The sequence below is a fragment of the Mytilus californianus genome, unplaced genomic scaffold, assembly GCF_021869535.1.
Source record: "Mytilus californianus isolate M0D057914Y unplaced genomic scaffold, xbMytCali1.0.p SCAF_7, whole genome shotgun sequence".
Taxonomy (NCBI): Eukaryota; Metazoa; Mollusca; class Bivalvia; order Mytilida; family Mytilidae; genus Mytilus; species Mytilus californianus.
In genome coordinates, this window is record NW_026262723.1 from 20,806,529 (window position 1) to 20,827,971 (window position 21,443).

General features: G+C 30.7%; 1 protein-coding gene across 1 annotated transcript in view; it reads right to left on the bottom strand.

The window, feature by feature from the left end:
* Positions 1-6,335: 6,335 nt before the first annotated feature.
* LOC127709897 (integrator complex subunit 1-like) overlaps positions 6,336-21,443 on the bottom strand; it is a 51,465-nt gene continuing 36,357 nt past the window's right edge. Inside the window, exons 30-45 of the mRNA XM_052215581.1 lie at positions 21,177-21,236; positions 20,382-20,474; positions 19,719-19,893; positions 18,996-19,125; positions 18,288-18,563; positions 17,667-17,754; positions 16,813-17,039; positions 15,858-15,984; positions 14,957-15,090; positions 13,936-14,125; positions 12,478-12,602; positions 10,161-10,360; positions 9,395-9,465; positions 8,609-8,700; positions 7,661-7,770; positions 6,336-7,324 (exon numbers count right to left, since the gene is read on the bottom strand). Coding sequence (XP_052071541.1) covers positions 7,206-7,324; positions 7,661-7,770; positions 8,609-8,700; positions 9,395-9,465; positions 10,161-10,360; positions 12,478-12,602; positions 13,936-14,125; positions 14,957-15,090; positions 15,858-15,984; positions 16,813-17,039; positions 17,667-17,754; positions 18,288-18,563; positions 18,996-19,125; positions 19,719-19,893; positions 20,382-20,474; positions 21,177-21,236 — 2,217 coding nt within the window. The 3' untranslated portion in view covers positions 6,336-7,205. The remainder of the gene's footprint in view (positions 7,325-7,660; positions 7,771-8,608; positions 8,701-9,394; positions 9,466-10,160; positions 10,361-12,477; positions 12,603-13,935; positions 14,126-14,956; positions 15,091-15,857; positions 15,985-16,812; positions 17,040-17,666; positions 17,755-18,287; positions 18,564-18,995; positions 19,126-19,718; positions 19,894-20,381; positions 20,475-21,176; positions 21,237-21,443) is intronic.

Consider the following 21,443-nt stretch of genomic DNA (forward strand, 5'->3'; position numbering starts at 1 on the left):
GGGTTTATATGACTGTAAAAAAATAATTGGTGAAGAAACAATCATATGGTGGTGCACTTCTTTTTTTGCTACGGCCCTTTGAAAGTAATAAATTTTGATGATTTTCCCATTTTTCATCAATTTTTACCAATTTTTGGGCTATTATCGTGAAAAAAATCACAGTTCCACAATTAAACTTTTTTTCATAATTTCAATAAAGATGAAGTGGACCAATCTGAATAATTTTAACTTAAATAAACTATAGGTAGGTGTTAATATAAGAAAGTTTTATCATATTTTGATGCTTTTTCGTGTCAAATTTACCATGCTGTCAATTTTGTAAATTTGTGATTTTTCTCTGTTTTAAGAACAAAATGCATATTATTTCGCATTCTTTTTTATAAATGATTGAAAAAATACATATCTAAGAAATGTGTAAAGAAAAAAGTGGTAGGTATGGGATGTACATGTTTCTGGTAAAATCATTTCTTGTATCCATCACCCATTTTCTCAAAAATTTTGGCTAAAAAGACTGCCTTGATTGGTAATAAAATTTTAAAAATTTATTACTCAAAAACTGCGTATTGTAAAAACACAATTTTTTCACAGAGTTAAGTTTGATTAGGATTTTTATTAAATTCATTGATATTTTCCACTTGTATTACATGTTTTGGAAATAATTCCAGAACGAGATTTCAACGAGACTGAAACCGTCAAACGTCAGAAGAATACATCCTTAAAATACATTTCTAAATTGGTGCAGGATAGGACTTAAATAACAATAAACAAAAAGTCTTACCAAATGCATTTGATCTCTACAGGATGAATTTAATATTGAGGAAATGCAATTTCGCAATATTCTATACGGGTATAATTTCATTTCTTGATTTATGATTGGATACAATTTGTAAACATTTACCCGAGATAAGAAAATAGGACTCATTTCTTAAATTTGTCTGAGTTATTTCATCAGAGACATATAGTACTGTATATGTCTCTAATTTTGTGAATGAAAATGACAGTTATGTAGACTTACTGCAAGTCATAAAGGGTGAAGCTTTTTATGTGGTCATGCTTAATTTGTTCACAAAATCTGTCTTTTAACAATAAATCTGAGACTTGTATAACTATGTGTTATGGTAGTCTCAGAATGAATGAATAAGACTTTTTTTCATCTAATTAGATCCTAGTAGTGCGTACAGCACTAACTAATATTATTGGAGACATTTGCATAACATTCACGTAGATAGTGTGTCTAATTACAATCTAAACATATAAACATCTTAATCGTGAATGTTGTGCACAATAAAAGAGAGGCGAAAGATACCAAAGGGATATTCAAAACTTATAAGTTATATTTATGTTAACAAAATATGTCTTTTAACAATAATATTAAAGTTTTACTTTGGCCGAAGTGAAAGCTAACAAAAACTCTGGGGAAAAGCAAGTTGAATAACATTTTAAAAATTGTTTATTGGCCTAAATTTACGGCTGGGAAGTGGCCATTTAATATACATGTATGTTTGGATTCCTACAATAAAAAGTATTGCCATATTTTATTGGGTATCTCATCGGGTTTAATAACTGTCTATAAACAAATATTATTCCAACATGTACGTTTTCATAAATTGGTCAAATCTTGATCTTATTTTTTCACAAATGTAGAGATTTATTGTATGTCTGATGACACCTGCACGAATCCAATCAAAAGACGTATTTTGCCTCAAGTGGAAGGCCAGTTTAAGCTTTGCGCTTGTTGTCAATCCTTCCTCAAATATCATCTCCGAAAATACTTAACCAACTTAAAAAATATATATATATATGATTGATATTTAGATTGATTTTTTTAATTTCATTTCTGCCCATCAACCAAAATGTCCACCATGGTTAAAAAAAACAGAAGGGTAAAAAGCATTCAATTGTTCAATATCCTAAATACCAAACTAATTATAGATAATCCAACAAGAATGTTAATAGTGTCAAGATCTACCAGAACTGTCTATTTGTACCAAAATAATTAGAATACACCTAGTAGGAGTTACTGTCCTTAAATGATGATTTGATCATTTTTAGCAATTTACTTATTAATTTTAACCCTATAATAGATAAACAAAATTTGCAATCAGCAAGAATAGATCTACCAAATGGCAAGATGACTGATACCGTAAAGTTATGCTTAATACTAATAATAAGGAAAGGGGGATGGGGGTTAACCCATAAGGGTCTCGCACGGTCGGTATTTATTGCCGATAAAAGTCGATTTTTAACTCACTGTCGCATGTTTGTCTATTATCTTGAAAACTACTTTAAAAAGATAAAACTGTAAATATGGTCAAAAATACAAGATCTACAAAAAAATACCAGTGACTGAAATTTGTATTTATAGGATTGTAGAATATTCCTTTTATAGGGTTTGTAGCTGACTATGACATGCTTTTTTTTGGTAGTGTTTCTGTGTAAAATATATGATAAATATAAACAACTAACACCATATTTAGTTCGAATGTTATAATGATTTTAAAACTCCCAACTAGTGAAACAATATTTACATATTATTATACTTTCATTCACATTCGTAAATAAGGGAAAACTATTTTTCTTTCTACTTCTAGTTTTAACACCAACTCTAATGTACTTTCTGACTACCGCAAAACTAGTAACTATCATCTCATACTCTCTTACATACTCTCCTCTTGAAAATTCATCTTCAATTCCCCCGCCTATTACTTGCTTGAAATTCCTAGTTAAGATGTTTCTAACCAAGAAAAATGTAAAGGCTATACCACATTCTTCTGCCTAATTATATTTAGTATTTAATTTTGTAAGTGCACATTTAATAAATCTTCTGTAATACGAAACTTAACATAAGAGTGATACAAGATCTTTCACATTTTCCTGAGACGCCATCTTAGCAACAGCATCAACTTTGAATTCTATGGATCACTTCGAATACCTTTTTTTGAAACTGTGTGTCCTAAATATAATACTTCTGGTCGAAAGAATGCACATTTCTTGGGTGTTAGTTTCAATCCAGCAATTTTAAGTATGCTTATAGATTTACAAAGGTTTGAAAGATGTTCATCGAATGATTTCCCATAACCAATAATATCGTCAAGATATAACACTGTAATATGCAACTGAAGTTTTCCAAACGCAGTATTTTCTTTGTCACTAGGTTTCATTGGTATCCGATCAGCCATATCCAAGTCGAGAAATGAGAACCCCTGAGATCACCACAAAACAAAAAACTAAATTCAGCAATTGGAAACACAACTTCAAATTACTGATGAATTCAGTCGAGGATTATGCCAGGCAATGGGTTGAACGCAAAAAAGAAGCCGTAGATACTCTTTCCGAATGGATTAAGGTTGTGAGGTCGTTGATACAAATCAGAATTTAAAAGCTGAGTGGGTCTAGGGATACCCATGCTACATCAATCTTTAAAGATTCTTATGTTGCAAAACACGTCCTACCTCCATGACAAATATATTGTTGTCCCCGCAGATAAAGCCCCAAACAACATCGTTTTTGTGTGTAAATCACATTACATAAAATGCTTGATAAATAAATAAGGTATTTACAATTCACTTGGAAAGTCAACATATACACCCACGACACTTACCAAGGAGGAAATCCTGGATAATCATAGGTTTGTTCTATGTTCCTTTGGAATTTCAACCAAAGATGAAAAATTGGATCTTCCAAGTACTCCATGAAACCTCTTTCTAAATTATTAATATCAATTTCATCAGCAATCAAAGCAGGGCTTCAAGGTTATTGTGAAACTACCTATTCTAGAGGTGGCGTGAATCAGATGTGGATACTAAAAAATTCCAAAGATCTTTTAAGAGTACATAAAATCTAAGTCTAATCTCACAATAGTATTAAAACATTTACTTTTCTACACTTTACATAAGTATTCCCCATTCCAAACTAAAACTCAAATTGAAAGAGTTGGTCCTGCTTTGTTTCATAAAAAAAGAATGGCCAACGAAGATACAAGTATCTTGTCTTGGGGTGGGATAAATCGTACTTTGTAAACAAGAGTGCACACGCTGAAATGTCTCACCTTCTTTACTGACCATTGATTTTATGTTGATAGTCCTAAATATAAAGCTTTACTAAAAGTATCACATAAACTTAACATGATCCAAGAAAATGAGGTCAAGGTCAGATAAACCAAACCGGAAATACATGTACACCTTACAATCCTTCAATACACCAAATATAGTTGACCTATTGCTTATAGTTTCTAAGTAACAGACTTAAACAGGAAAACTAAACATTGACCAATGAACCATGAAACTAAGGTCTTCAAATGTCCTGTACCAAGTCAGGAATATGGCAGTTGTTATCAAATAGTTCGTTTATATGTGTGTTAGCTAACACCGCCGCCGCCGGATCACTATCCCTATGTCGAGCTTTCTGCGACAAAAGTCACAGGCTCGACAATAATCACCCTGATTCAAACAAAAAGATGGCTTGAATTCTTGATTGAAAACATATTTGTTACGTTTGGAGCAATTGTTTTTAACAAACAATCGGCATTCCTATGGGAACCAACTGTGCTCCTCTTCTTGCCGACTTGTTTCTTTATTCATATGAGGCTGTCTCATACAGGAATCAATAAAATATATGAGAAATATATTCCAGCAGCGCCTGCATACGGAGTATATATCTCCCAGTTGATACGTTATTCAAGAGCTTTTACTTCCTATCATGATTTCCTTGATAGAGGGTTGCTGCTCACAAGGAAGCTATTAAACCAAGAGTTTCTAGTGGTGTAGTTGAAATCATCCCTTCGTAAATTTTACAGACGCCATCACAAGTTGGTTAACCGTTATGGAATATCCGTTTCACAGACGATAGCAGATATGTTCCAATCGTCGTAACAACAATCCCTTTCCCTTTCCTCGAATGTGACCTACCGATTTAGACTTATTAGCCAGTTTGTAATAACATGAGCAACACGACTGGTGCCACATGTGGAGCAGGATGTGCCTACCCTTCCGGAGCACACGAGATCAGCCGGAGTTTTTGGTGGGGTTCGTGTTGCTCAGTCTTTAGTTTTCTATGTTGTGTTTTGTGTACTGTATTTGTCTGTTGGTCTTTTTTTCTTTTTTAGCCATGGCGTTGTTTATTTTTGACTTATGAGTTTGAATGTCCCTTTGGTATCTTTCGCCTCTCTTTTACAGAAGCAAAATGGGGCTAAGGTAGGCTGGGGTGGGCTGGCTTGAGTTTTAGGGCCCATCCCACTTATGTAGCTACATATACTTGTAAAAAGTATCTTCATTAACCATATACAAGTCCTACTCCTAACTTTTTCATGATGCACACCCCTCCCCCTTTTCAAAATCTTTAGTCCGCAACTGAATTATGGAATGTTATACACAGGAAAAAGTGCCACACAGGTTTTACATGGGAAATGCATATTTCTTACCCCGCAAAATAAATTAACCGTATTTAAAGAAAAGTTGCATTCATATACTTTTTGTGTAATGCTATCAGAATTTGTACCAGTAAGTTCTTCTCAACTTGATATTGATCCTGTTGCATTTTTAAGTGATAAAAAAATACATCATCAAAATAGTATAATGAATTTACAAGACTGATTAACCTTTATCTTAACCAAAATCTTACTATTGTTCATCCAACTATGAAATTGACCATACTTCATATTTACTTGTAAATGTGATTAAGGTAATATCATAACTAGAACCTTGAGTGCTCTTACAAAAGATATCCCCATAAGCAATACTGTTCGTTCATTGATGGAGGTAAATTTTAATTATTTCCCTTTTAACAACTTGGACCTTTGTGCACATCCTAAGGTAGTGTTTTACAACTGTGACAATTTTTGTTCAGCCATTTAGGAGAAGTTGGATTGACAGACAGGCTGTGTAAACCCTCCACCCCCCCCCCCCCCCCCCCCCCAAAAAAAAAACAACATTTCGTTTGCAAGGCATATAATTGAGTGTTAATAAGTCTGATAATTATCTTCTCCATAGAAAATTACCTATAACCCCATGGATCGACATGAATGTTCTGCATTTAATGAGATATGAGGATAGCATCTTTATACCAGACCTACATGCTGAATTGAATTTTAACATGTTCACAAATAAGCAGGTTGTAAGGAGATATGTCATCCAACCTAGATACATTATTCTGAAATTTTCAGACTACACCAACTTATCTTTTTGATTACTCAATAGGGAAGTTGTAACAAAATATAAATCTTTGATTAGATCCAACTGGGAATCATAACCACAACCTTGAATCAAACATTGTAAGCAGGAGACCACGGAGACAGTTTACCAACAATGGACAAGTTAACTCTTTATCAAACATAAAAACACACTTTACATGTTTTATTTGCTTTAAAAGCTATAACAAATGAATATCTTGCATTATAATTATACAAATAATAGCACTTAAAACAAGCTGCAACATTATCGTTGAACGGGTTTTAATGTTTTTTTTTCCATATTACATGTAGTCTTTTGTATGTGAATGACACATGTCCATTGCAAACACATTATAGGTGAAATTGAAGTTGTTTCAGGTCAAGCCACCATAAATAAAATGTTCTACAAATTTTGATTTTTGACATGCTGATACATGTTGTAGCATTACATCCAATTACACTCATAAATTTGAGGTTTTTAAGCTCACTCAAGATGGATTTGCAAAGTGGCTTTTTATATACTATTTAAAATGATAGATAAAGAAACCAAACATTGATTTTTACTGATTCCATTAATTGTTTGGCCTTTATATGACCCATAACATTTTCTAAAAGCACTTTCAGAAAGTATAAAAACGTTTGAGGATATCCAGCTAGATAGATTAACAAGATAACCATATTTTATTATTTTGTTGAAAAATGGGCATATTTCACTCAAGTTGTATACCACATGATTTTTTTATCTAGAATCACAACATTCCTTTGTTGTACAATGAAGCCAAAACATTCATTAACAGTTGATCACTACATGGCAGTGAATTAATTCAACTTGTCATTATTGTCATTCAGTAACAGTTCAACAGATTTCCATAAAAATTTATATCATTTTTTAATATTAACAATTTCAGGCACATCATATTCTGGGACTTATCACAAAGCTTATATAATAGGACAGGTTGAGTGACTCCCTTCACAGCATGAAAGTTGCTAATCTTAAGTTCTGGTTGATTAACTGAAAGGTCAATAAGATGCATGGTACTCAGTTACTCATCGGGTCAAGATTAAGTAATTGTAATGTCTCTGTGATGTATGAACCTGTATCTAAAGAAGTCGTTGTGCCTACCATAAAAGCTTTTTGTAGAATTAAATTAGATTGATCTGAAATAGAAAAAAACAATCAATATTAGCAGTAAAGTTCTGGCTTTTTAAGAATTGAGCAAGGAAGCTATGATTCAGTGGTAGAGAGTGTCATTTGTTTTTTTCTTTCTTTCTCATTTACTAGTAATCATTGGATTTATTTTGCTTAATGCTTGCTTTGTTGGCTTAAAGAGCTTATTAAATGACTTGGGCTGGTTTTTTTTTTATCTTTAATGTCTTTAAATGACCTAAAGATATTTATATACTTGTCAAGCAATCTGTGAATCGGTTGATGTCTTATTGTCAACTATGTATTTTTTGTATTAATATAAGTTGTATGTTTGCTCTATATCTTACCTTGACAAAGAACACAAAACTCTGCCAGTATTTTCAAAGCACTAGTGACAACATCAGGATTATTGCTGTTTAAACATTGTAAATAAAGACCAACATACTGGATGGCAGAACTGCAATAAATGAAATAACAAGAAATGTTAAATTGTACATATTTGTATATTTTGTGATTCAATATTTTTTGTAATGTATAGTCTGGCATTCAGTTTCTTTTGAATTATTTTCAGGAAAAAATGAATGAAAATGTTGATGTCTATTATTCTAAAATTCGATCACAATTATATTCATGAAATAAACTTCTTTTTTCCCCCTAAATGCAAATATTGTCTCAATAATCCAATGAGGCATTGTGTTCCCTCTATTAAATATTAGCCAATCATCATGTTTAATCTAAGCTGATTTCAAGTATAATTATAATCAAAAGAATAAATGTTGTTTTATTATTGATGCACTATTTACACAATGTATTGTAAAAGTGGACATGAGAAATTTCATGTACTTCAATATTCTATATTTAAAGAAGTCAAAGAAAGAAAAACTATTGAATTATATATAAAACGTTCATTTCTCTTGTTGTAGGGAAATAGGAAGTTGCCCTTTGAGAAATAAGATATTTGTTGGGTGAACAAATCTTCATATCTCCACCCTCAGGGGGAATAAATGTACATTAAAGTTCTGTAAAGTGGTTTATTTTTGTGGAGTATATTTCACAATTTCAATTGCAAAACCTGTTCCAAAGGTTTTATTTTCACATTTTTCTTGTCCATGATTCTGATCTCCCTTGAAATTTTAATTGAGACGAAGGAATATTAAAAAAAATTTCACTATTTTATCTTAATCTACAAATATGCAAAAATAAACCCTTTGCGAAAAATTCCCATATCCAGTATCAGTGATGGAAATCTTAAGAACAAATCTATTAGCTCGTTCGCTGTGAACTAAATGTCTTACCTTGGATTTTGTCTAACATGTCTCATAATTAAATTAAATGCTGTATTCCTTATTTGATCATTGCAGTCATATACTTTTACTTTTAAATAAACCTGAAAAAATAATCATAAGGTTATATAATTAAGGGGCTTCCACTTCCAAAGAAATAACTCTTTATACTTTATAACATTATCAGCATTTTGTTCATTTTCCCTTTTATCTTACTGCCTAATATTTTTTAATCATGGACAGGACTTGATACTGAAAAATATTAGGCAATAATGTCATGTATTAGTGCAGTAATGTAACGTGTACATGTTCATCTACGTCAATTTATCAATGAAATGCACACGACTTCATTCATACAACAGAACAACTATCACGACGTTTAGTATGCGTAAAAATAGTTTAACCAACTATTTCATTTTCTCAGCCAAATAAACATACAGTTAAGACAAATTGCTGATAAAAACAATAATGGCATTTTATTTTTTGATACCGACTTTATCAGCAAGAATGTCAAGCAAGCCTGCTCAATAACAAAAGTGACATTATTCTATATCTATTATCATAACTGTGATCAAGATGAAACATGTAAAAATAAGATGTTCTGTATATATAAATTTTAGAATTTAACGTGTACATGAATATTTGACAATTTACAAAAATCTAACATTAATCTTGTTCTTGTATTAGTACTTTACTTCAAAATATGAACATGTGAGTTTTACTTATCTCAATTCATTTTGTCATCTTACATTTTTTTCAAATATTCAATTTCTGAAATAACAATAATTTATGTCTTACCATAAAGTTTTCTAAGATATCAACTTTTCTCTTAGAGAATTCATCTAATTCCTTTAGTACTTCTAAAACATCTGAAAGGCGTTTTGGAGATAATTAATTGACAATGAAATTATTTATGCAATACAAGTAAGTTAAACTAATCCTTAAAAAACAAAATAATGTCATATAAGCCATACTAAGGCTGCAAAGGACAAATAAATCAATGAGTAAATTATTGATTCTCTATAAAAGAATACTAGTTTGAAACCTTTAAATGAAGGTTAATTTGTAAAGCACAATATTACATATATTCCATGAAAAGAGATAATTGAAATATAAAATATTGATATAATAAACCAAAATGCAAAAAATTAATAAAGCTTAATGAACTGAACAAAAACTTGTTCAGTAAGGCAGTATTTTTTTCAGGAAAAATAATGGATTTGTTTCATATAAAAATAAAATATATAATTATTTAGTGTATATACTCTAAATTCCATTCATATTATTTGATTGTAGGTTCCATTCATGAATAGAAGCAAAAAAGTAATAACAGATTTTCTAAGAAACATATGTACAGAAAAAAATGTAGCCCATGATACTAAGTTTAAACTGAAAATGTCCATTGTGTTTATGTTAACCTTTCATATTGTTTTAATCTTTATTCTTAATATGTAGCCAAGAGACATTCATAACATTTTTATTAATACTTTAGTCTTAAAATTCCCTTTGGTTTTTTTTTTTTTTGGAAAAGACCAAAAGACAAAAGATCTTTTATCTTACTAACCTTGACTGGTTCCCTTGAATTTTTTGACAAATGGAGCCAGTTGACTGGCAGTGTAGGGTGATGAAGGTCTCTGTGGTAAGACAGGTACTGGAGATACAGACAGCACAGGAGAGTCACCTCCCTTGTCTTGTGTAGGCAGACACAGTCCTGCCAATAATGACTTAAGGCCTGCCATATCTGGGTACAGAGCTGATACATCACTGAAGAAGATTTACATATGTTTAGCAATATTTTTTACAAACTTAACAATAAGACATTTTGCACCATTAAACGTTGAAAAATAGTTTAAATGCAAATATTCAATGATAAGTGGCTTATATTTTTGTCAGCATTGAAAATTGTTGGGAGTATAATTATAGAACTACATACATAAACACATGATAAAAACAATCAAGTTCAAATTGTTTACTATTTGTATTTGGTTTGATAGTACATTGAGCTTGTACACCTTGCTGCCGGTATTTCTGTTACGCTGTCATTTTTATAAAATTTTACACCTTTAATTTACAATAAAATATTATCCTATAGAAATCATAAACTGTTGATACAGAAATGTGTCTCACCTGTCGGCATAAAATTAAAAAAAAAGACAATTTGATGGACAGCAACATTGCTAAATAGATCAAAGTCTCTGGACCAACTAGTGGGCAGGGCCTCAAATTATTGACATACTGAGATGTACAGACAGCAATGTAACTTTATAGAAAATATTGTTGTCTATTGTAAGTAGTTCCTTTCCAACTTACTTAAGCAGAAAACTTATCATTGAAAATTGTTAATTAATTCAAAGTCACTGGACCATGACCTAAGGGGTCAGGGCCTCAAAATAGTCGTCAAACTGATATGTACTGATAGTTATGCAACTTTATAGCAAATATCAATGATCTATCACAAGTAAATCCTATCAAACTAACTTAAGCAGAGAACTTAACATTGAAAATTGTTTATTAATTGAAAGTTCTAGGGGGCAGTGCCCTTAAAATAGTAGTCAAACTGAAATGTACTGATAGCAATGCAAATTCATACAAAATATCATTGATCTATCACAAGTAGTTCTTATCAATCTAACTTAAGCAGAAAACTTAACATTTAAATTGCTAATTACTTCAGTCACTCCACCATGGCCTAAGGGGACAGGGCCTCAAAATAGTCATCAAACTGATATGTACTGATAGTTATGCAACTTTATAGCAAATATCAATGATCTATCACAAGTAGTTCTTATCAATCTAACTTAAGCAGAAAACTTAACATTTAAAATTGCTAATCATTTCAGTCACTCCACCATGGCCTAAGGGGACAGGGCCTCAAAATAGTCATCAGATTGATACGTACTGATAGTAATGCAACTTCATACAAAATATCATTGATCTATCACAAGTAGTTCCTATCAAACTAACTTAAGCAGAAAACTTAACAATTGTTGACACTGTCACCTTCACTGGAAAAGCAATCACTATGTCTCGCTTTCCGCGACTTTCGTTGCAGACGAGACAAAAAGCATTGAAAAACAAAATCATGAACCTTGACCAATTAAACTCTAGTCTAAGGGAGTTTGTTTACTATGGTTAAAGGCTGATAAACAAGACTATGTGTCCATAGGACACCATGCTCCTCTCACTATCCTAATTTGATGTTCTGTGAACTTTGAAATCCGTGTCAAAATCTTAACTTGGCATATTATTTCAAAAAAAGTGCACATCATAATGAACATGTGTACTAAGTTTCAAGATGTGAAGTTTCAAGATGTGACCACAATCATAATGAACATGTGTACTAAGTTTCAAATTGATGTGACCACCATTTCATTGAAAACAATCTTAATTGAAAACTACAACCTGATACAGGACAAACAAACATTCAGACAGAATAATGGACCGACGCAGGACAGAAAACATAATGCCCCTCTACTATCTTAGATGGGGCATAAAAAGTCATTGTTGTATATGCTGTGTAATAGGAAACACAAAATTAAGCAGTTTCAAACATTACAATAAGATCCCAAAAATGAGTTTATGTATGCACAAAACTGGCATGAAAGATGTGGAAATAATATAAAACTAATACACAGATCTTATATATACTAAAATAGGAATCAAATGATCTAATGAACCTATGTCCTTCCTAATTTTGATTAATGAATCATTAAATATCAGAATCTGAAAAGGGTAACTAAATTGTACTTTAAACTAGCCTCAATCATTTGTAAGACACTTTTAATGTAAAAGCACATTTACCTCAATAATTTGACATGTTTCTGTAACATAACACACTTACCTCAATAATTTGACATGTTTCTGTAACATAACACACTTACCTCAATAATTTGACATGTTTCTGTAACATAACAACAGACTTTTGAGGTTGACTGGTTACGAACTTGTTCAGAAATCTAATAAACTTGGCAATTATTGGCATCAATACTTTCTGGTCACCATGGTTCTAGAAAAAAAATGCTGGTACATTATAAATTGTGTAAAGCTTAAAAACTTATAAAAATCTATTTATTCAAAACCATTTCAAATAATTATAGGTAGATTACATTTCCAAAATTAACCTTAATTCTAATATGACGTGCTTCTTTCGCTTTGTAAACAACACCGTGATAAAATTCTCGATATATCTATACTTAGGGCAGACTCAGATGTACATAATAATGGCTGTTATAATATACTTCCCACGGAAATCCACATGTATCGTAACCTATGTACAAACGCTATGCCGCTTTCGCTGTGTTAAAAATTGCAATTGCAAAAAAATACAGAACCTTTATTCTTATTCTGATGCATAACAAAAAGAATTAATGCATTTGAGCTCGGAAAAATGTACAAAATAAATTAAAATTCCGCAAAATTTCATTTATGCTTTTGGGGCATTAAAGTCATTTCAAAACATGACGTCATATGAATGAAAACTCTAAAGCTAAATATTTTTCCATTACGTGAACCCTCCAAATTTGGATAATATTGCTTTTAAATGGAGTTTTGAGGTAGGTCGTTGTTTTATTTTCTATTCTATTGCATTATTCGCACATTAACTAATTTCAAGCAGTCAACATGGCGGCTCCTTAATTACGAAATTCAACTGTGGATTTGACGACAGCTTACGAGAAAAAAATGTAAATTAAAAATGGCAAATTTTGGGGTTGAGAATTAAAAGATTAAACACATTTTTTCTAGCTGTTATTTAAGAAATAATTCATGCAAGCTATACATTTATTGGAAATGTTTAGCTTTATCCAACAGGGGTAAAATATAACAGCCACACACACGGCATACCCACTCTCGCTTCAGGTTTTTTAAATTACCGTATTTGTCCTATTAGAATCAAAATTATTCATGGAAGCCATAGATTTGTTGGAAATTTACACATGGCTAACGCTCAGGATAAAATTCGAATATCACGGCCCTGGCCATGTGTAAATTTCCAACAAATCTATGGCTTCCATAAATTATTTCTTAAATAATAATTCAAGTTTTCACAGTGGAATGTGATCACTAAGTATCTAAGAAATTAACATGGACATTAAACTAAATAAATTCAATGAGGCATAAACAATGTCTGAGTGTCCCATTTATTCTGTAAGGTGATTGATTATACTCCTTTGAATACATCCTTCTCTAAGTCATATAATAGCTGAAAGGTCACTTACAAGTACATTCTGAAAAATCCACTAAATATCTTCATTTACCTCAATGAAGTGTTTACTTTAAATGTAAGTCATGCATAAATGTACCCAATCAATGAATCATTTTTTTTTCTTTTGTAAACATACCTCGATTAAAGAGAAATATGACCCAATAATGTCCTCCAGAGCTGTCAAATCTTTACTGAACACATGTGGCTGTAGGTTTTCTAACAAGGCTTGCACATGTGTAAACAGAGTCACATAATTCTTATGTCTCATTTCTCCAAATTTGAACTCTGTTTTACCTTTCAGTAAGGCAGCTATCAAAGGCAGTTGTCTGAAATTAATTAATTCAGACAAATTGTTTTGGGAGATAATAGTTTGGAAGGTGGATTTAAGATGGACATGCATTGCTTAAAATCTCACCTAAAGGCTGAAAGAAAATTTTACATTTAGTAAAACATTTAGTTTCACTTATTTTAAGATTGGGAAAATATTCCAGTTTGATTTGTAAAAGGTATACCTGCCTGTAAATGGTATATCCAAGAAAAGTCTAGCCTATTTGAAATCGGTAAATAAAAAAAAATATTAAGGTGTATAACTTCAACAGAAGAGAAAAACAAAATCCTTGTCAGGACTTCATAAACAGGATAAAATTATCTGATTTTCTTTAGCTGAATATCAAATGTTTTGTAACTTATGAAAGCATTAAATGATAATAATAAGTTTATGTATGTTTCTTAAAGAAATATCTTCTTTTATTAAAATAAAACACAAAATATGACAATAAAATAGTAGACCACTTTCGAGTTCCTTGCATTTCCGTCATAAGCTTTGGTTTTAGTGAACATCATTTGTGCATTTAGGGGCGTCATCACTTCTTCCAATGTTGAGCGAGCGGTTGAAAAAATATAATACTATATTGAAAGAATTATTTGGCAATTTAAATTCTTATACTGCTATCACTAGGGAATTGTGATTAAGTATCTACAGAATAAACATTATTTCTAGTTTATCCTGCATAATGACGATCAAGAAGATGCTTGATGATCTTTAATAGTGCAGGGATACAGGTGATCTCCTCTATCTGGTAAATGACGTCATAAGCTGCGCATAATTGACAAACTTTTCCGGTGAGGAAGGATATATCTTCGGATACTACTCTTACCTAAGTAACAGCACAGGATGTTGAGCCGCTAATTTCTTCAATGCCAATGTGGCATCAGACATTCTTTCCTCAGCCCTCCTACCATGACCACCTTCACCAAGACCAGTTAGAAGTCTGTGTGAAACCAAGTCCACCTGAATAAACATTGATTCCACTTTACATTAACTAGCACAGACTGATACAATACATAAAAGGGCATGAAACAGAAATAAATATATGCCTTTTGTGAGGAGGTCTTAGTTAAAAATAGATTAAAAATAAAAGCTTTTTATATTTCTTTTAGAATAAGAATCAATTTATTAAGCTAGATTTGATTGCTCCATTTTGTTAATATTTAACGTCTTTTTTTTCAAACCATTTCACAAGTAGCAGTATATGATAAATTGTCATAATTGTTTTTATTGTAAGTAAATACATTAGGATTACTAGATCCAGATATGTTGTTGCACAAATCAATACTGTAAATTGAGAAATTTTGTAGTGCATTTAGTAAAACGATTGTTGACAAATGGACAAAAATGTTAGATTATTGCAATTTCAGTAAGTGCTGCATACAAATAAAGCTATCAAAATTTAAAATGTCAGTTTCTATTTTAGAGATAACTATTTTGCCACAATTTTAGCAATAATAAAACATCCCAAAATTCTGAATTTACAGTATTAGATACACTCAACACAGGTTTCCTAATAAGTCAAACTAAAATCATTAATTTATATATTTCATGGCTGTTTAACAGATGATGTAAAAATAAATATTAACAAAAAAACAAAAATTAATAAGAATCAAATCTTAGAATTTACATGGGGGTGAAAAATTCCCAGTTTGGTTGATGTTACAAGTTCAATGCTTGTTATCTGATCAACTGTTAACAAATTATTCATTCCTTTTAATTTACTATACCTGAGTAACAAATGTATGTGATGTTTTAATATCAGTCAGACAAACAGCTGAATCTGCCATCAGGAACAAAACTTTAGGACACTGGGAATACAACTCCATTAGAACATGTTCATAAATGTTCTTGTACCTTAAAATAAACAATAAAGGTCATAGTTATAACATGTTTCAGACAAGCTATTTGTTGTTATTGCATTGGTTGCAATAAATTACAGTGATTTCCCAGTAAAATAAAAACTGATAATTTCACATGTAAAATAAATTTAATAATTTCACTCCTCTGACGTCATACATCAATATGTGTGGTCAAGATGTTGTCGATGACATTGCATCAAAGCAAATTGTGAATGTGTAGAAAAAGATATAGTTCCTTGAATTTTCTACTTTATTTCCATTTTAAAACCCATTATCAATGTAATAAAAAGAATAAGCATTCAAATAAAATTGAGAATGGAAATGGGGAATGTGTCAAAAAGACAACAACCCAACCAAAGAGCAGAAAACAGTCTTCAAATATCGAAAAAGTATTCAACTTTTGACCAAAAACTGATTATTGACTCATGCGCTATGAGCATTCATGAATTAATGTGTTGTTCATTGTTTGGTAACACGTTAAATACTTTTCTATATTTGAATTCATTGATTAGTTAATATAAAATTTATCTATTTTCTTGTATATTGGCAATTCTGTTAGATTGTTGTGTACAAATTGTTAAGTTTTTTAAATAAAAATTCCTAATGTAAAACCATTCCATTCAAACAACAGATTTACCTGTGTTCTACCCGAGTTATTTCAACACCTACTTATTCTTTAAAAAGGGTCTTAAACAATTTCAATACTGTTAACAGTTTTTAACAGCTTCTTCAAAATTTGAAAAGAATTGACCATTTGCAACAAATAGGTTAACAGATGAATTACCTTTGATACAACTCTTGATGTACTTCACATATATATTACCTGTTATCATGAATAGCTGTAACAACATGCTTTATAACACATTTCATAGACATGTCATTTTCTCCAATACAGGACATTAGTAATTTACTTCTGTGTCTAATTCTTTCTTCTGTAGTGCTGCCATCTACTGACTTGTCTGTTACCATCCCAACTTCCTGAACTATGAACTCTACCACAGATATAACATGTTGTGGCATTAATGCTAAAACATCTTCTAGTGTATGATTCTGAAATTAAGTTTAATAAAAATTACACTAATAATATAAGAAACCTCTGTTTTTAAGCAATTCTTTATATTCATACATTTTTGCAATATTTTTATTACTGCAAAAATTGTGACAGGATAGATTTTGCAAAAATGAAAAAGGTTCATTTTAAATTTGATGCACTATTTGAATGCCAAATTGCCTTAAATCACAATAATTAATTTTCCCATGTTTGTCCATAGTTCACAAATTGCAATAATAAATGCATGCAAAAAATTACGAATTAACAGGATCTGTAAAGTATTTGATTTAAAACAACCAGATGTAAGATATTGTCACAAAGAATCTTACTGACAAGGAAAGCTAAAAAAAAAAATCTATGAAAATTGCACTTTTTTCATAATTTTTGAAAGGTGTCAGCCTCGCAAAGCTGTGTTGTAAAACAATTTTTTTTTCAATTGGAGAATTTGTTGATTGCAAATATTTAAAACTTTTGGTTCAATAAATTAAGACACAATTTTTTAAGACTCTGGTGATTTACAGCTCCACATTTATAAACATCTGTCTATTGCTAAGGTTGGTATATTATTTCTATTTTATGTTGATGATATTCTCTTTTATTCTTTCACTATGATTTATAAAGCATACCTTGGGTAACTTCTGTTCTCTACCCCTCCAGATCTTTGGTATTTGTAAGCATGCCCAAAGGAAATCTAACACTGCTGTTGGATTATAGCTGTAAAGTAAAACAATGAAAATAAATACCAATTAATTGAATATTTCCTACATTACATATGAAAATCCAGACACTTATTTTTTTGTAAAAATATAAACAGAATTGTTTAAAGCATATGCATCTCAAAAATGAGATCACTTACCTATCTTTTAAAAATATCTTTATTTTTTAATTATCTTCATGTTTTTTAAATTATTTTGAGAAATATTAAATCTAAGGAAAATTATTACCTTAAATATATTCTAAACATAAAAGAAAAAATGAATTGCTTTCATAAACTTTTAAAAAACTCAAAAACATAATTTATTGTGGATTCACTTATTTTCATGGGTACCAATTTTCGTTGATGTAGGAAAAATTGTATTTTCAGGGATATTTGATTTTGTGGTTTTGCAAAGTACAAGCCTATAGAGGTTTTGTACTTCCTTGAACATTAAATTTGTGGTTCACCTGTACCCACATAATCCACAAAAATGACTATCCCACAAATACTAATGAATCAATAGTAGTTAATATTATGATATTTTTCATACCTATTTATAAGATCTGGTTTCAGGACAGTATGGATACATTGGTGTAATGATGACCAACTAGTTTGATGAGTCAGCAATGCTAATAGGAATGACCGACTGTCAGGGGAAGTAACTCGTGACTGACCAGAAGGGGAGGTAATCTCTGATGTTGTCTGCTGTTGAGCAAACAGTAACTGTTGTTGTAACTCTGGAACTAATTGTACAATTTCTGGATCTAAAAGTTCTAACCAATCAACAAGTAGGGTTGACATTCCTTTAGTTAGATGAGTATTTTCTCTGAAAAAATATGGTACATGATATACTGATAAACTAAAAATTCAATTTAATAAGAAATGCATTTTTTGTCTTCAGCTAGTAGCTCTTTCGAAGAATTATTTTCTTTTTCAACTCATAATATTAAAGTATGTAGGTCATTTAAAATAAATGGCAATTGAATATTTATAATTTTTGCAAAAGTTAATAAATCGTAAGTAGTATTATCTTTTCTTTGAACAAATGTCTTCTTTTTAATTGGAAATACCATAAAAATCTCTTTAAATCCTCAAAATTTACTGGATGAAAAGTGTTTCAGAAGTTTCCCAAATTACTTTTTAATCCGATTTTATTTGCTTCCTTTGAATACTGTGTAACATATAATATAAAATATTTTGGATTTCAACAACATACTGAAATTTGAGATTCAATGTGTAGTTTATAAACAGTATTTACCTATGTAGTATTGATGTACACGCCACTTCTGATGCCTTTGTATTATCACCTGACTTAATCAAATCTCTCATACATTTCTTGACAAGACTTTCTACTGTTTGTTTACCCTCCTCTGCTTTTGTACTGATATCTGAAAAATAGTAATGAGCATGTAATTAAGACCTTTCCCCTGATCGATGGTATTATATCAATGTTTAATGAATCCATACATAATTTTTAATTGGCTCTGAGGTGATTTTAGGTAACTTGGGAATAATAATTACATACAGATGAAATTTCGATTTCGTTCCAGTTGACCAATTTTCTGCACAATTACCACCTATAAAAAATTTCATGAACATTGCAATTGTCAGAACTTTTTTTTCAAATGCCTGCAGATTTGGAGCTGTTCATTGGTTTATTGGTAAATGATTATGACTTACAGGCAGACTTTACATTTTGTTATAGTTTACCAACTTTGTGTGGTAAGTTTGCAGAAATGAGATATTACATACTAGTTTTTTCATGGATTTTCATTTACAATAATGGTTTCTAAATGTTGTAGTGCTGCTATGAGACTATAAAACAGCTGCTTGTCAACCATTAGGTTCAAAAACATTTCAGTTGAAATTTGCAGAATATCCACTTGTCATACCCATTTTCCCAAGGAATCTTCATTTATATAAATATATACTTTTTTTGTTTCACAGAATAAATTTAATGTTATCATAATGGAATTTCTACCTTGCAGAATACTGTCAACAGTACCAAGTGTTGTCTGCTGTGGTTGATCTTGATCACATGAAAGTTTTGCATCCTGGTATTTAACCAAGATAGGTGTCAGCACTGAACTTTTTAGAGTTTTTGAAGCCTCGTATAAATTGTTCATCAAGATGTTGAGATTCTGTCCTAGAATTGTCTGTAAAACAAATTATATATTTTAGGAAATTTATAAAGTGCCCATTGGTAATGATATATGAAAAATATTTATTTATTTCTCAATCTTTTATGTCATTTTGCATACTTGAGTGAATATGTAAAAGCTGGCTGCTTAATGTCTTTACTATAGGGGTAAATTTTTCATGCATTTTTAGGATGAAGATATGTATATAATCTATTGGTAGAATCTCTTAGATATATCATCTGGGACAAAGTGGCAGATAATTTTAGCTTGCACTAGAAATCAAGGGTATATCTACAAAGAGTTACTTGAAACAGAATCCAGGGGCTATCTTGATGTGAGGAGTGATATTTTGCCACATGCTGAAGCACTTACTGTGACTTTGAGATGAAGAACAGCAATAAAAAAGAAATTCCTCTACTTCAGGTTTTGTCAAGAAGTGTGCAGGAATATGCTGTCATGAATTAATCCCACATAACTATAAAATATTGATATGAATAACATACATTGTGTGAAATCAGAATCTTGAACAAAGGACAGGATTTTGGATTGGTCAAAATTCCCTTTATAAACTTCTCTCTTTCTGGTCCAATTGTCAGCTGTAAAAAACAATACAAAAATATATTAAAATGAAGTCTCTCAATTCTCTCTTAAGTCTTTTACATAAATAATGGAAGACAAATTTTGCCTTTTACTTGTGAAGAAGCAGGATCTCTTCCCTATGCTACTGTTGCTTTTGGAAAGCTGTCTCATGAAATGCTTTAGACATGAAAACTCCAGGACTTTTACTGTTTTGTTTAGCATGTTCACTTTACATGGCAATGGACCTCCTACATGTTAAAAATAATACAGCATCATAGTTTAAGTAACTTTAAACCATGACCTGTTGCCATCTCTTTTAAAAGTTTCTATAGCCTTATTAAATCCCAAGAGAATTTCGATAATTGACTGAATGGGTAGATGGAGAATTGCATGTTTGAATTGCTTAAATAGTATTTACAGTAAATTAGTAAATTTAAAATTGAGTATTTTTATGCATTTTTTCTGGGTCCTTTATTTTTTTACTTTTTAAGTTTGTGTTTGTTCTTTTTATTTGTTGCTTTTTTAGGAGAGGGGATACAAATCATTATGAAAAATTAACAATTCTTTCATTATTTTAATGATATCTTCTATATTTTGAACTAATGTAATTAAACTTTGAACTGAATTTTTTAATGTAAGAAAAACCTTGACTAGTGGATACACGCTTTTTTTTTGTTTGAGATAAAGTGAGGCTTCACAATTAATCTGAAAGTACTCACCTCCAGAATTCCAGAAACAATATTTTGTACTATTGTTATATTAGATGCCCTGGATATAGTCTGAAAAATATCAAATAAACACTGTAATAGTAAGTAACTCATAATAATGCTTTTAGTTTCATTGAAATACAAACAAACTATTTTCTTGAATATTTCATTAAATTACTTGCTTGTTTTGAACACAATAAGAACATTAAATACTTATCTATATAAACATTTCATAAAGTAGTTAATCAAGGTAAAAATTTCCTATCTTGGTCAGGAGTA